At 40.9% G+C, this 16,482-nt stretch overlaps 1 protein-coding gene and 1 long non-coding RNA gene across 2 annotated transcripts in view; one reads left to right on the top strand and one right to left on the bottom strand.

Moving 5' to 3' along the window:
- Positions 1-7,100: 7,100 nt before the first annotated feature.
- LOC113910564 overlaps positions 7,101-16,482 on the bottom strand; it is a 33,330-nt gene continuing 23,948 nt past the window's right edge. Inside the window, exon 4 of the long non-coding RNA XR_003516091.1 lies at positions 7,101-7,279. This is a non-coding gene — a long non-coding RNA (uncharacterized LOC113910564). The remainder of the gene's footprint in view (positions 7,280-16,482) is intronic.
- LOC113910560 (olfactory receptor 4E1) lies at positions 12,728-13,687 on the top strand. The gene is given in 3 exon segments (XM_027572862.1): positions 12,728-13,276; positions 13,278-13,365; positions 13,368-13,687. Coding segments are annotated over 3 exon segments (957 nt in total).

Below are 16,482 nucleotides of genomic sequence, written 5' to 3' on the forward strand. Positions count from 1 at the left end.
AATTACTGTGGTCCCCAAGGGAGAAGAAAGAGACAGAGGGACAGAAGGCGTATTTGTGCAAATAATAGCTGAGAACTTCCCTAATCTGGGGCAGGGATTCAAGTCCAAGAGGTAGAGAGGGCCCCTCCCCAAATCAATAAGAATAGATCGATACCCCGACATAAAATAGTGAAGCTTACAGATTTCAGAGATAAAGAGAAAATCCTGAAAACAGCTTGAGACAAGAGGTTCTTAACCTACAGGGGTAAGAACATTAGACTGGCAACAGACCTATCCACAGAGACCTGGCAGGCCAGAAAGGGCTGGCATGATCTATTCACGGTACTAAATGAGAAAAACATGCAGCCAAGAACACTTTATCTAGCAAGGCTGTCATTCAGAATGGAAGGAGAGATAAAGAGCTTCCAGGACAGAAAGAAACTCAAAGAATATGTGACCATTAAACCACCCTGCAAGAAATATTAAGGGGGATCCTGTAAGTGAAGAGAGACACTAACAGTAACATAGACCAGAAAGAAACAGAGACAATCTATAGAAATAGGGACATGACAGGAAGTACAATGGCACTAATCTCCATCTGCTTTTGAGATTTTCTCTTTATCACTGGTCTTAAGCAATTTTATTAGGATGTATGTTGATAAGGTTTTTTTCATGATCCTTATGCTTGGGGTTTTGGTTTGCTTTATTTCTATATTCTTGAATCTATAGGTGTAGAGTGTTCGTAAAATTTGGATAATAATCAGACATTACTTCTTAAATATTTTTTTCTGTACCTCAGCTAATTTCTTATCTACCGGGCCACTTGAAATTGCTCCACAGCTCACACATAGTCTAGTGTTTGTGTGCAGGGGCTGGTTTACACCCTTCTTTTTCTATGCTTTATTTTGAACAATTGCTATGGTCATATATTCAAGTTCATTTTTTTTTCTTCTTTGGTGTCTAATCTGATAGTAAGCCCATCTACTATAGTTTTCATCTTAGACATGGTGTTTTTCAGCTCCAGAAGTTTGGTTCTCCTTGTTTTTATATCTTCTATGTCTCTATTTAACTAAATCCTTTGTGTACATTCTTATTTATATGAAATCTCTAACAGTTGTTTGAATGTACATGTGCAGTACTTCCATCATCTTTTTCATTTCTGGGTATGTATCTACTGTTTCATCTTTCTCCTCATTACAGGTTGAACTTTTCTCCTTCTTTGCCTTCTGGTAATCTTTTATTTGAAGGCAGGTATTGTGAATTTTAATTTTTACATATTAACTATTGCTTATATTCCTACACATATTCTTGAGGATTGTTCTGATGGTTAGGTTCCTTAAAAACTATTTTATCCTTCCAGACTAGCTTTCAAAAAGCTTTCTTAGGTGGTATCAGAGTAGTCTTCAATGTATTCTGCATTGTTCTGATGGTATTCTGAGTACTCTTTACAATGTGTCATGAATTATGAGGTTTTCCACTCTAGCTGCTGGTACCACAGACATTACCTGATTGTGTGTGAAATCTAGTGACTTTTTCCCTTCTGCTTCTCCTGGGCTATTATTTTCTCCAGACCAGGTACATTCCTCACTCACGTGCCATTTAAGAATTCTATGAAACTCAAAAGTGATCCTGTATGGGTTTCAGAAGTTCTCTTTCTCTCTGCAGCTCTCCTCAGTATTCTGTACTGTAAACGATGGTCATACTGACGTCTCTGAAATTACATCTTGCTGTCTCAAATTCAAGGAAATTTTTGGGCTTTGCCTGTATTCCTCATCCCTGACCTGTAGACTAAAAACTAAATCTTTAGGCAGTAAGTCAGGGAAATCCAGAGTCCTCCCCATGTTTGTTTTCCCTCTTGCAGAAGTCACTTTCCTGCATTGCCTGGATATATATAGAAAGTGTTATTGCAGGGCACCTGGGTGGCCCAGTTGGTTAAGCCTCCGACTTGTGATTTTGACTCAGACTCAGGTCATAATCTCAGGGTCTTGGGAACAAGCCCTGCATTGGGCACCACACTCAGCACAGAGTCTGCTTGATATTCTCATTCTCCCCCTCCCATCCCCCCCCCACTCTCTCTCTCTCAAATATATTAAATCTTTAAAATAAAATAAAGTAAGTTATTTAAGAGACAGTCTATGCAAGAAAGACACTCAGACCCTCCTCTGTTCCCCTGAAAGCAGGAACTAAACCTCCCATGTGAAAGACACCTACCCTGTTCCAGGAGGTAAAGAAATATCCTTATCACAAGAAATAGGAAATTAAGAGCCAAGAAAGCTGCATAAACAACCTTGTTCCTTTTTACTAATTTACCACCCCAGCCATTCTGTTTTCCAAAGTGGCTGCACCAGCTTGCATTCCCGCCAACAGTGTAAGAAGGTTCCCCTTTTTCCACATCCTCGCCAAATTTGTTGTTTCCTGCCTTGTCAATTTTTGCCATTCTAACTGGTGTAAGGTGATATCTCAATGTGGTTTTGATTTGAATTTCCCTGATGGCTAATGAAGATGAACATTTTTTCATGTATCTGTTAGCTATTCGTATGTCTTCTTTAGAAAAGTGTCTGTTCATGTCTTCTGCCCATTTTTTGAATTGACTATTTGTTTTTTGGGTGTTGAGTTTGAGAAGTTCTTTTTTTTTTTAATTTTCAATAAGTATTTTACTTCATTTCCATGGAAACTGGTTTGGATAGTATATCTTTTTTTAAATTTTTTATTGTTATGTTAATCACCATATATTACATCATTAGTTTTTGATGCAGTGTTCCATGATTCATTGTTTGTTCATAACACCCAGTGCTCCATGCAGAACATGCCCTCCTCAATACCCATCACCAGGCTAATCCATCCCCCTACCCTCCTCCCCTCTAGAACCCTCAGTTTGTTTTTCAGAGTCCATCATCTCTCATGGTTCGTCTCCCCCTCTGACTTACTCCCCTTCATTCTTCCTCTCCTGCTATCTTCTTCTTTTTCTTTTTTCTTAAAATATGTTGCGTTATTTGTTTCAGAAGTACAGATCTGTGATTCGACAGTCTTGCACAATTCACAGCACTCACCGTAGCACATACCCTCCCCAATGTCTATCACCCAGCCACCCCCTCCCTCCCACCCCCAACCACTCCAGTAACACTCAGTTTGTTTCCTGAGATTAAGAATTCCTCATATCAGGGAGGTCATATGATACATGTCTTTCTCTGATTGACTTATTTCACTCAGCATAACACCCTCCAGTTCCATCGACGTCGTTGCAAATGGCAAGATCTCATTCCTTTTGATGGCTGCATAATATTCCATTGTGTATATATACCACCTCTTCTTTATCCATTCATCTGTCGATGGACATCTTGGCTCTTTCCACAGTTTGGCTATTGTGGACATTGTTGCTCTAAACATTGGGGTGCACGTACCCCTTCGGGTCCCTACATTTGTATCTTTGGGGTAAATACCCAGTAGTGCAATTGCTGGATCGAATGGTAGCTCTAATTTCAACTGTTTGAGGAACCTCCATACCGTTTTCCAGAGGGGTTGCACCAGCTTGCATTCCCACCAACAGTGTGGGAGGGTTCCCCTTTCTCCACATCCCCGCCAACATCTGTCGTTCCCTGACTTGTTAATTTTAGCCATTCTGACGGGTGTGAGGTGGTATCTCATGGAGGTTTTGATTTGGATTTCCCTGATGCCGAGCGATGTTGAGCACTTTTTCATGTGCCTGTTGGCCATTTGGATGTGAGAAGTTCTTTTTTTTTTTTAAGATTTTATTTATTTATTTATTTGAGAGAGCGAGAATGAGAGAGAGAGCACACGAGGGGAGGAGGGTCAGAGGGAGAAGCAGACTCCCTGCTAAGCAGGGAGCCCGATGCAGGACTCTATCCTGGGACTCCAGGATCATGACCTGAGTCGAAGGCAATCACTTAACCACTGAGCCACCCAGGCACCCCGAGAAGTTCTTTATAGATCTTGGATACCAACCCTTTATCTGTAATGTCATTTGCAAATATCTTCTCCCATTCTGTGGTTGCCTATTAGTTTTGTTGACTGTTTCCTTTGTGGCATCACTTCAAAGTTTTTTCAATGGGTTTCCTTAAATTCCTAAAATAGAAGTCACCTTAATTCAGTGTACTGTAAATTCCTTACAGGAGCAAATCATGATTCTCATGGATCTTTTTATCTCATACTACAAAAAGTATGATATTGCACACACCCTAAATTATAGACCGCTTATTGATTGCTTTTAGCAGAGAGTCGGTGACCTTTCATAAGGGAGGAGCATGGCACTTTGATCTTTTGGAATGGAGAGAATGGAATGGGAAGGAGGAAACAGTCAGGAGGATCAAAAGATAACCAAAAAGTGGGGCACCTGGGTGGTTCAGTGAATTAAGCATCTGACTTTGGCTCAGGTCATGATCTCAGAGTCCTGGGACCCAGCCCCCTGATGAGCCCTGAGCGGGGGCTCCCTGCTCAGTGAGGAGTCCGCTTGTCCCTCTCCATCTCCCATCACCCCTCCCCCCACTCATGCTCTCTCTCTTTCTCAAAAAATTATCTTTTTTTAAAAATACCAAAAGTTACCTATCCTGACACCGATAAAAAATTTCTATGTGATTCAACAAGCAACTCTTTTAAGTGTTGCTCCTCTATGAAGCACAGCATCCAAGTAAAGTAATAGAGTCAATATCAGTATCAGCAGCAGCAGACCTGGTTCAGCTGCTTACCTGAAATATAAACTCTGTGAAAAATCACTTAATGCCAAGTCCAATTTTCCTACGATGCTCCCCACCTCACAGGGATATTGTGAAGATCAAATAAATTAATGAGTGTGATAGAGCTTTGCAAAATCTCAAGTGCTATGCCAGTGTAAACAATTGTTCTCATTTATTCTGCAGAAGAAATGGGAACACACAATTTTGGAGCATGAGGGACTTCCGGGGAGGAAAATCCTGAGTGGGACATTTAAGTGGGAGCCTCTATACAGTCAGAGAGGGAAGTACTGGGCAGGGAAAGAGGGCTACCAGGCAGAAGGGGGAAAATACAGACACTGTATGTTAGGCCAAAACTCAATTTCTCAACCTTGTATATTATCAGTGACGGTGGCAATAATAATTGCCCCATAATCAATTGAACATCATTTTCTATATTATCCTTAGTATATTATGCCTATGATAAAGGATCTCATTCCAAAAATGCTTGAGAATGAGGGCGGGCAGTATATCCCTCTTCCTGATGCATACCCTAATTGCCAACATGACAATATAATACAAGCCCCACATTGACCAAGGAGCAATATCTGTAAGTTCTGGAAGCTCTGAGTTTTTCAGTCAAGTCTGGCCTCTGATCAACGGTAACAAATGCAACAAGAAAACTGGAGAAAAGGAGCCCAAGCCGCAAGTCCTTAGGAGTAAGAATTTTTGGTAATTTCTGACACTTTCCCTCTAATACCATCTTCTCTTCTACACACTGTTTCATGAAGAGTCAGCTATAAGGCTTCCTTCTAACTCCACACCCTTGATTTCATATATCCTAACCATCCCTCAAAACTCTTCAATCTTGAAATTTAAACTCAAAGTATAGGGGCGCCACACTGGCCCAGTCGGAGGAGTGTGTGGCTCTTGATCTCAGGGAGGTGAGTTCAAGTCCCATGTCGGGTGCAGAGATTACTTAAATAAATAAAACTTAAAAGAAAAACGCAAAGTATGATCTGTATTCTTCTCCTTTGGATTCTTCTTTCACCAACTCAAACTACCAAACTTCTATACCTAAACAGAGAAAGCCAAAGGGTAATTAGAGCAAGAGGTTCTAGATTTTCACTGCATACAAAACAATGAATATTGATGCCAAAAGAGTTGGCTGTTACAGGGTGGTGGCTTTTTTGTTTGATTGACTGAATTGCATATTGCGTAACTGTATTAACTTAAGCAACATATTCACCAAGTGCCAAATGCTTTGCAAAGATTTCAAGAGTTCTAAGAAAAACATTACTGTTGTTATTTATGTTTTATGGATGAGAAGCTGAGGCCGAGAAAGGCTAAATGCCTTGCCCAAATTTACACAACTAGGACATTGGAATTTGCACTCAAGACAATCTGACTCTGAAGTCCAAACACTTGACCCCTCTGGCAGAGAGCTGATTAAAATCTTAACTCATGGCCCATCCTTCATCTCTGTGTTTTTATATGGATTACATAAGAAAACACAAAAGCGCCTCACCTAATATTTAGCACATAATAGTTCATTTAATCATGTCTAAACACATCCTAAAGATTTAGAGGTGGAAGCCCTGCTTTCCCTTTAAATTTCCCTAGTGACTATTTCAAAGTCTGTAACTTTAGTCTGCACAGAATTAACTTTTTCTAACTAGTGACTAGGGCAAGCTGATGTCATTGCTTAAAAAGTCCCAAGGACATAAAACCTATATAATTCAGGTAAAAAACAAACAAACAAACAAACACCAACACCGCAGCTGCCAGCCCCAGCTGTTTTCTTTCTGTACAGATTTCCTTTCAGTACTCGGTAGAATAATCCATCTGAAGCTAGCAATATAAAACTTACACCTAGAGAGTGTGCTGCCAGGGAAACAGAATGCCTCCATCACACTGGTTCTGAATAATTAGGTCAAGTTTGTGTTAGAAGTCTCCTGGTAAACTAGCATGGCCTGCAAAAGTGGTTGGTAGCAACTTTCAATCATTCTGCTGCCAATATCACCTGAAAAAAGTGCAAAAAATATATGATTCTTATACCACATCTCCAGTTGACTGGAAACCAATTCTAGAAAATCTTAGGGCAGAGTTACATGCCCTACATATTGAAAACGATGATAATAATATAGGTGCTAAGGTGTAATATTTTGCAGAAATCCTGAAACACTTCTGATAAAATATCACCAAAGGTATTTACTGTGACTTAGCACCAAAAACTGAATAAGACCCAAGGAAACTTTGAGCGTTCTGGCCATTCTTATGGAAAAATCAAGGTAAGCAGGGTTAGTTGATTTGTCCAACTTTAAATTTGCCCAATTAGTTATTTCTACTGGAAGATAATTCGCTATCAAAACTTGACATTGAAACTACAAGACCGTGACAATTCAGTTCTCTTTGGAGGGGCTGGGAGCATCGGAAACAACCCAGGGTGCGTTTTATAGACATTTTGTTTTATTCTGTTTTTGCTTTTAATTATTTTCCTCCATTTTTTCTGAAATGTATGCCACAGACATTAGATTTCCTTTTTGTGCACCATATTCTCAACATAAACCGACACCAAATTTCTCTTGCAGTTGGGCACATCTTCATTTCTCAAAGCATTTTTTTTCCTGCAGCTACAAAGAAATAGAAAAAAAAAAGTGATGATGATGGAACACAAGTCTTCATATCAGACCTAGTTCTCCGTCCGCACAGCCTTTCTTGTGTGTGACGGTGAAATTCTCCAGATTGATTTAAAATAAACCCCTGGCTCCATTCTTGCTCAGTTCTTTAGTTTTCAATTTTGCAATCATCCTTTAGGAACTTAGTAAATTAAAAAGGTAAGATGTAAATCATTCACCATTTAAAATAGCTTTCTGGGGGCACTTGAGTGGCTCAGTTGATTGAGCATCTGACTCTTGGTTTCAGCTCAGGTCATGATTCATCAGGGTCGTGGGATGGAGCCCCACTTCGGGCTCTGTGCTAAGAGTGGAGCCTGCTTGAGATTCTCTCTCCTTCTCCCTCTGCCCCTCCCCCCACACTCTCTCTTTCTCTAAAAATAAATAAATAAATCTTGAAAACAATAAAATAAAGTAGCTTTCTAGAGCAGAAACTTTAAATGAACAATCCAAGAAAAATTTTTAAATAGTAAAGTTAAAGACACCATGAGTTTAATTCATATGTTAACTTAAAGACTTCTCCTGCCCCAGAAATACCTTCTTTTCCCATGACCCTACTTTGCTAGTTTCCTAATTTGACACTACCTTAGTCTTCCCTCTATTGATACAGACTATCAAAAGGGCCACTGTCTGCAGAAGACCAGCATGATGAGTAATAGGAAATATTAGAGAAGAAAGAGGTAACTACAAGCAGAAGAGAAAAAGTTCTCTAGGTTTTTTTCATAAGCAATGTGGAGTTGATTCATTTGTCTGCAAGAGAGACCGACCTTGAGGAATGAGGGAAAGCTCCAGTAGTAGTCAGTGATGGGAAGAAGGCAGCACAGGATGACAGGACCCAAGGAACCAAGGGGGCAGCTTACATGGGTGGGCACCCCTGGAAGACTGTGCATTCAGGCAGTGTCATGAAGACAAGTGAGAAAAGAGAGACCCAGACAGGCTGGCAGAGGGCACCTAGCACAGGAAGAGGCAGGTCACCAAGACACATTCCACTTAGCGCCCTAATTATGCCAACCATCACCTAAATGATTCAGGTCTGAGTGGTGGCAGAGAGAGTCCAGGCCAGGAGTCAGGAGGCCTGAGCTCCAGACACAGCTATTACTGCAAATCTCTGTGAATTTGGGCCCATTGTTTTACCTCTCTGTGTCTCATTTTATCTACCTATAAAATGAAAAAAGAGAAAAAAGAAAAAAGGAGATGAGGAAAATGCTCAGATCTTTGTAAGAGCTAAGATCTTGTGGGGTACCTCGGTGGCTCAGTCAGTTAAGCGTCTGCCTTCAGCTCAGGTCAGGATCCCAGGGTCCTGGGATCGAGTCCCATGTCAGGCTCCCTGCGGAGCAGAGAGTCTGCTTCTCCCTCTGCCCGTCCTCCCTCTGCCCCTCCTCCCACTAGCTCTCGCAAAATCTCTCTGTCTCTCTCAAATAAATAAAATCTTAAAAAATAATAATGATCATAATAATAAATACATTTCTTATAAAAAATAGTGAGAACCCTCTTGCGCTGTTGGTGGGAATGCAAACTGGTACAGCCACTGTGGAAAACAGTATGGAGATTCCTCAGAAAATTAAAAAGAGGACGACCCTACGAGCCAGTAATTACCCTACTGGGCATTTACCCAAAGGAGACAAAAACAGTAATTCAAAGGGATATATGCACCCCTATGTTTATTGTAGTATTATTTACAACAGCCAAGATATGGAAGCAGCCCATGTGTCCACTGACTGATGAATGGATAAAGAAGATATGGCATATGTATATATATATACACACACACACACAATGGAATGTTATTCTGCCATTTGCAACAACATGGATGGAGCTAGAGAGTATAATGCTAAGCAAAGTAAGTCAGTCAGAGAAAAACAAACACCATAAGTTTCACTCATATGTGGAATTTAAGAAACAAAAGAAACGAACAAAGGGGAAAAGGAGAGAAAGGATGGAAGGGACAAACCAAGAAACAGACTTAACTATAGAGAACACACTGATGGTCACCAGAGGAGAGGTGGGCGGGGGGGGGGGGGGTGATGGGGATTAAGGAGTGCACCTGTCGTGATGAGCACTGGGTGATTAAAATTTAAAAAAAAAAAAATTTTTTTAAATAGTGAGCCCTGGGTCAAAAGGAAGTTAATTTAAAAGAAAAGAAAAGAACCACTCCAGTTTGACTTGTGGGCCAGACAACAGAATTGGACTTTACAAAGAGCTGAGGATAACCTAGTCAGGACAGGAAGCTCTTTGGCCTGGACCTTGATCTGCAGCTGCAGGCTGAGCAAGTCCGGGGGCTGAGGCAGAAGCCAGTCTCCCTCGCCTCCTCGCCAGAGTTTCCAAGGCTTCCAGGGTTTTCTCCAGCCTCCTCCGAAGAAATGTTCCAAATACACCCCAGCCACACTGCACATGGCCCAGCAGCTTGGGAAAAGGCCTCTGCCAGCCACAAACCAGGTCATTGCCATGACAGTCCCAGGGCATCACCACAGAGCCCACAGGGGTGGAAGTGGTTTGGCCAAATGAAAAATGCAGTCAACAGGCAATAGAGAGAACTGTGCTCAAGGCCAGGACTTGTACGACTTTGAATATGTTACTGGCTTGGGGTAGAAAAATCTTCATTTCTTCTCCACTAAAGATTTATGACTAAATATAAGCACTCCCCTCTCCAAGGCTGCCTTAGATCTCTTGGTTAATCATGGTTCTCTGCACTATTATTCCAAAAACATGTGTGTGGCACCTACTGCATGTCCAGCATGATTTAAGTTGCTGAATGGGTTTTTTTTTTATTATGTTATGTTAATCACCATACATGACATCATTAGTTTTTGATGTAGTGTTCCATGATTCATTGTTTGTGCCTAACACCCAGTGCTCCACGCAGAATGTGCCCTCTTTAATACCCATCACCAGGCTAACCCATCCCCCCACCCCCCTCCCCTCTAGAACCCTCAGTTTGTTTCCCAGAGTCCATCGTCTCTCATGGTTCATCTCCCCTTCTGATTCTACCACCTTGATTTTCCCCTTCCTTCTCCTAATGTCCTCCATGCTCTTCCTTATGGTCCACAAATAAGTGAAACCATATGATTAATTGACTTTCTCTGCTTGACTTATTTCACTTAGCGTAATCTCCACCAGTCCCATCCATGTTGATGTAAAAGTTGGGTATTTATCCTTTCTGATGCCTGAGTAATATTCCATTGTATATATGGACCACATCTTCTTTATCCATTCATCTGTTGAAGGGCATCTCGGCTCCTTCCAGTTTGGCTATTGTGCACATTGCTGCTATGAACATTGGGGTGCATATGGCCCTTCTTTTCACTACATCTGTGTCTTTGGGGTAAATACCCAGTAGTGCAATTGCTGGATCATAGGGTAGTTCTATTTTTAACGTTTTAAGGAACCTCCACACTGTTTTCCAAAGTGGCTGTATCAACTTGCATTCCCACCAACAGTATAAAAGGGGGGGGGGGCGGTGCGTGGGTGGCTCAGTCATTAAGCGCCTGCCTTCGGCTCAGGTCATGGTCCCAGGGTCCCGGGATCAAGCCCCACATCGGGCTCCCTACTCAACGGGAAGCCTGCTTCTCCCTCTCACACTCCCTCTGCTTGTGTTCACTCTCTCGCTGTGTTTCTCTCTGTCAAATAAATAAATAAGATCTTTAAAAAAAAGTGTAAAAGGGTTCCCCTTCACAACCTCTCCAACATTTGTTGTTTATTGCCTTGTCAATTTTTGCCATTCTAACTGGTGTAAGGTGGTACATCTCAATTTAGTTTTGATTTGCATTTCCCTGATGGCTAATGATGTTGAACAACTTTTCATGTGTCTGTTAGCCATTTGTATGTCTTCTTTCGAGAAGTGTCTGTTCATGTCTTCTGCCCATTTTTTCACTGGATTATTTGTTTTTTGGGTGTTGAGTTTGAGAAGTTCTTTATAGATCTTGAATACCAGCCCTTTATCTGTAGTGTCATTTGTCTTATCTCATTCCGTGGGTTGCCTCGTTGTTTTGTTGACTGTTTCCTTTGCTGTGCAAAAGCGTTTTATCTTTATAAAGTCCCAAAAGTTCATTTTCACTTTTGTTTTGCTTGCCTTTGGAGACGTGTCTTGTAAGAAGTTGCTGTGGCCGATGTTGAAGAGGTTATTGCCTATGTTCTCCTCTAGGATTTTGATGGATTCCTGTCTCACATTGAGGTCTTTCATTTATTTAGAGTTTATCTTTGTGCATGGTGTAAAAGAATGGTTGAGTTTCATTCTTCTATATATAGCTGTCCAATTTTCCCAGCACCGTTTATTGAAGAGACTGTCTTTTTCCCTTTTTTTTTTAAAGATTTTATTTATTTATTTGAGAGAGAGAGAGAGCACATGAGAGGGGGGAGAGTCAGAGGGAGAAGCAGACTCCCTGCTGAGCAGGGAGCCTGATGCGGGACTCGATCCCGGGATTCCAGGATCATGACCTGAGCCAAAGGCAGTTGCTTAACCAACTGAGCCACCCAGGCACCCAAGACTGTCTTTTTTCCATTGGATATTTTTTCCTGCTTTGTCGAAGATTAGTTACCATAGAGTTGAGGGTCCATATCTCAGCTCTCTACTCTGTCCCACTGATCTATGTGTCTGTTTTTATGCCAGTACCATGTTGTCTTGGGTGATCACAGCTTTGTAATAGAGCTTAAAATCAGGCAACATGATGCCCCCCGCTTTGTGTTTCTTTTTCAACATTTCCTTGGCGATTCAGGGTCTTTTCTGGTTCCATACAAATTTTAGGATTGTTTGTTCCAGCACTTTGAAAAATGCCATTGGTATTTTGATCGGGATGGTGTTGAAAGTATAGATTGCTCTGGGCAGCACAGACATTTTAACAATGTTTATTCTTCCAATCTATGAGCATGGAAAGTTTTTCCATCTTTTTGTGTCTTCTTCAATTTCTTTCATAAGTGTCCTGTAGTTTCTAGAGTATAGATCCTTTACCTCTTTGGTTAGGTTTATTCCAAGGTATCTTATGGTTTTTGGTGCTGTTGTAAATGGAATCGATTCCCTAATTTTGCTTTCTACAGTTACATCATTAGTGTATAGGAAAGCAACTGATTTCTGTGCATTGATTTTGTATCCTGCCACATTACTGAATTGCTGTATGAGTTCTAGTAATTTGGGGGTGGAGTCTTTTGGGTTTTCCACATTAAGTATCATGTCATCTGTGGAGAGAGAGTTTGACTTCCTCATTGCCAATTGAATACCTTTTATTTCTTTTTGTTGTCTGATTGCTGTTGCTAGGACTCAACATTCCTCAATTTCTATGAAAAGCCCACAGCGAATATCATTCTCAATGGGGAAAAGCTGAAAGCCTTTCCCTTAAGATCAGGAACAAGACAAGGATGCCGACTCTCGACACTATTTTTTCCTAATTCTTGACAGAGTGTCCAACAGAGAAAATGGGAGAGGCAAACCTACTCAATCAAAGCGCTTCTGTAACATACATTCGGCTTGGAGGCTTATCTGTAAATCAGAAGGTTTTACAGATAACACAGAAGGCTGTGTTTGCCATGTTCCTCACTTTCTATGTCCTGACACTGATTGGGAACATTCTCATTGTCATAACAATTATCTGTGACCACCGGCTCCATACCCCAATGTATTTCTTCCTCAGTAACCTGTCTTTTATTGATGTCTGTCACTCCACGGTCACTGTCCCCAAGATGCTGATAGATACGTGGTCAGAAGAGAAGCTCATCTCCTTTGAGGCCTGTGTCACCCAGATGTTTTTCCTGCACCTCTTTGCCTGCACCGAGATCTTTCTCCTCACCATCATGGCCTATGATCAGCACATGGCCATTTGCAAACCCCTGCAGTACATGACAGTGATGAACTGGAAAGTATATGTGCTGCTGGCTGTGGCCCTCTGGATGGGGGGCACCGTCCACTCCATATCACTGACCTCCCTCACCATCAAGCTGCCCTACTGTGGTCCTGATGAGATTGACCAGCTTCTTCTGTGATGTGCCTCAGGTGATCAAACTGGCCTGCACAGATACACACATCATTGAAATCCTCATCGTCTCCAACAGCGGGCTGACTCTGTGGTCCTTTTCGTGGTCCTCGTGGTGTCCTATGCAGTCATCCTGGTGAGCCTGAGGCAGCAGATCTCCGAAGGCAGGCAGAAGCCCTTATCCACCTGTGCAGCCCACCTCACTGTCGTCTCACTCTTCCTGGGACACTGCATCTTCATCTATTCCCGTCCATCCACCAGCCTCCTGGAGGACAAGGTGGTGTCTGTGTTTTTCACCACTGTTACCCCCCTCCTGAACCCCATCATCTATACTCTTAGGAATGAAGACATGAAGAATGCCTTGAACAAGTTCATGAGGAGGTTGGAGGGGAGAGGGAAAAAATGACAATGTCTAAGCTCTCAAGAGGCCTGGTGCTCCACATTGAAGAAACACCATGCAAAGAATAAGTCACCTAACATTTAGCAGGCTCTGTGACTTATAAAATTGTCTTCTGGTCCAATATCTGACAATCATAGCAGTAGGATCTTTTTAGGATCTTCCATATGCTGGAAATTGTTCTAGGCACACTGCATTTACTCCATCCTCACAGCCACTTGTGAGGTAGGTATTATGCTTGTTTACAATGATGGAACTAAAGCTCAAAGGGAGCTCAAAGGGAGCTCAAAGAGAGCCAATGGCATGCCCAGCTAGGAAATGCTGGAAGCAGGCTATTAAGCCAAGTATATCAACACAAACTCATGCTATTTTCATGACACTATGCCACCTCTCCCTGCTGTTGTTGTCTTAGGGTGATAACTAACATTTAAACAAACCTTCAGATTGTTGGGCACTTGACTACCTCATTCACTCAGATGCTTGCCTAAATGGCTCAGCAAACACTGGTGACTCAGACCAAGTGAGTTTGCTTATGACTTCAGTGATGTAGAAAGAAGACTTTGAGTCATTGAAGGTACTGATATCCTCAAGTGTCCAGGAAAAATCTGCCATCAGAGCAATGAAATGGGAATATCTTATTATTCATTCATTTGACAAATTTTTACCAAGTACCTATTATGTGCTAAGGACAAGGCTTACAATCACCAAAAAAAAAAAAAAAAAAAAATTCAGGGGCACCTGGGTGACTCAGTCGTTAAGTGTCTGCCTTCGGCTCAGGTCATGATCCCAGGGTCCTGGGATCGAGCCCCGCGTCGGGCTCCCTGCTCCGTGGGAGGCCTGCTTCTCCCTCTCCCATTCCCCCTGCTTGTGTTCCCTCTCTCGCTGTGTCTCTCTCTCTGTCAAATAAATAAGTAAAATCTTTAAAATATAAATAAATTAAATTAAATAAAATTAACTTAAAAAAAAATCAGTCCCTCCTTCATGCAGTTTAGAGTCTAGTGAAAATAGGAAACAAAAATAGAACCGAATACATTTTAATTACAGATCATAAAAAACCCTGTGGAAAAACCCACTGAATGCTGATAGAGAGTTTTAGGAAAGACTGTCTTCAGAGTGGGTAGGCAAGGAGGGTCTCTGACAAATGACATCGAAGATAAGATCTGAAAGATGAAAAGGAGGCACTCATGAGAAAAGACAGGTGATGCACGTTCTAGCAGAGGAAATAGCAGGTGTTAGGAAAAGACCCCGGCTTGGTCCAAGCAGTGAAAGGGTAGAGTGGTTAGAGCTTAGACCCTAAGGCAGAGAATGGTGAGAGGTGACAGTGAAGAGGTAAAAAGAACACTTTCATGTCCTCTCAAGGGTCAACCAATTTTCAAAAAGGTGCCAAGATAATGCAAGGGGGAAGAAATCTTTTTAAATAGTACTGGATCATCTAGGTAGATGGGAAAACTTAATTTCAACCCTCATCTCACACTTTGTATCAAAGTAAACTTAAAATGGATCACAAACCTAAAATTTAAAGCTGAACTGTAAAATTTCTAAAAGAAAACAGGAGAAAATCTTTGAGACTTCCGGGTAGGTGAAGATTTCTTAGGACACCAAAGGCATCAATCTTAAAAGTAAAAGATTGATAAAGAAGACTTAACCAAAATATAAACTTCTGCTCTTCAAAATATATCATCCAGAAAATAAAACTGCAAGCCACAGCATGAGAAAAAATATTGCCAAGACATATATCCAACAAAGGTTTAGTATCCAGAATACACAAGAATACTGTTGTATACTCTTACAACACAGTGATAAGAAGACAAAAAATAATAATCTAAAATGAGCAAAATATTTGAACAGACACATCATAACACAAGATAAATGAAAGGATAATAAGCAAATTAAAAGATTCTCAGTATCATCAATAATTAAGAAAATGAAGAGTAAACCACACACTCACTGCAAGGCCTAAAATTAAATATTGACAATACCAATTACTGGATGTTAAACTCTTATACTTCTGATGAGAATATAAAAACGCACAACCACTTGGGAGTGCCGGGCTGGTCAGTCAGGGGAGCATAAGACTCTTCAACCCAGGGTCATGAGTTTGAGCCCCCCAGCAGGGGTAGAGCTTACTTAAAAATAAACTAATTAATTAATTAATTAATTAATTAATTAATAACTTCCCAAAAAATCATACAACCACTTTGGAAAACAGCTTTGTAGTTTCTCACAAGTTAAACATACACTTACCATGTGATCCAATAATTCTACTCCTGGGTATTTACCCAGGAGAAATGAAGACATGTGGCCAAAATAACCTATACATAAACATTTATATCTACTTTATTCACAACTGTCAAAAACTGAAAATACCCAAATGCCCATCAATAAATAACTGAATCAACTATTGTGGTATACCCATACCATAAGATATTATTCAACAATAGGAAGAAACAAACTGCCACTACCCACAAAAAAACATAGGTTAATCTCAGAAACAGCTTGCAGAGCTAAAAAGTCAGGTACCGAAAAGTTCATACCATATGATTCGATTTATATGAAGCTCTAGGAAAGACAAAACTAATTCATAGTGACAAAAATCAGATCCTTGGATGCTTGGGTGGAGATAGAGGGATTGGCTGGGAAGGGACTGAAGAAACTTTCTGGGGTGATGGAAATGTCATTGACTAGAGACATGGTTATGTGGGTGTATATATACCTTTGTCAAAATTTCTCAAACTGCCCAATTAAAATGCGTGCATTTTATGTAATTAAATTTTATCTCAGTAAAGTTTATTTTAAAGTAAGTT

Source organism: Zalophus californianus, chromosome 6 (genome assembly GCF_009762305.2).
Source record: "Zalophus californianus isolate mZalCal1 chromosome 6, mZalCal1.pri.v2, whole genome shotgun sequence".
NCBI classification, from domain to species: domain Eukaryota; kingdom Metazoa; phylum Chordata; class Mammalia; order Carnivora; family Otariidae; genus Zalophus; species Zalophus californianus.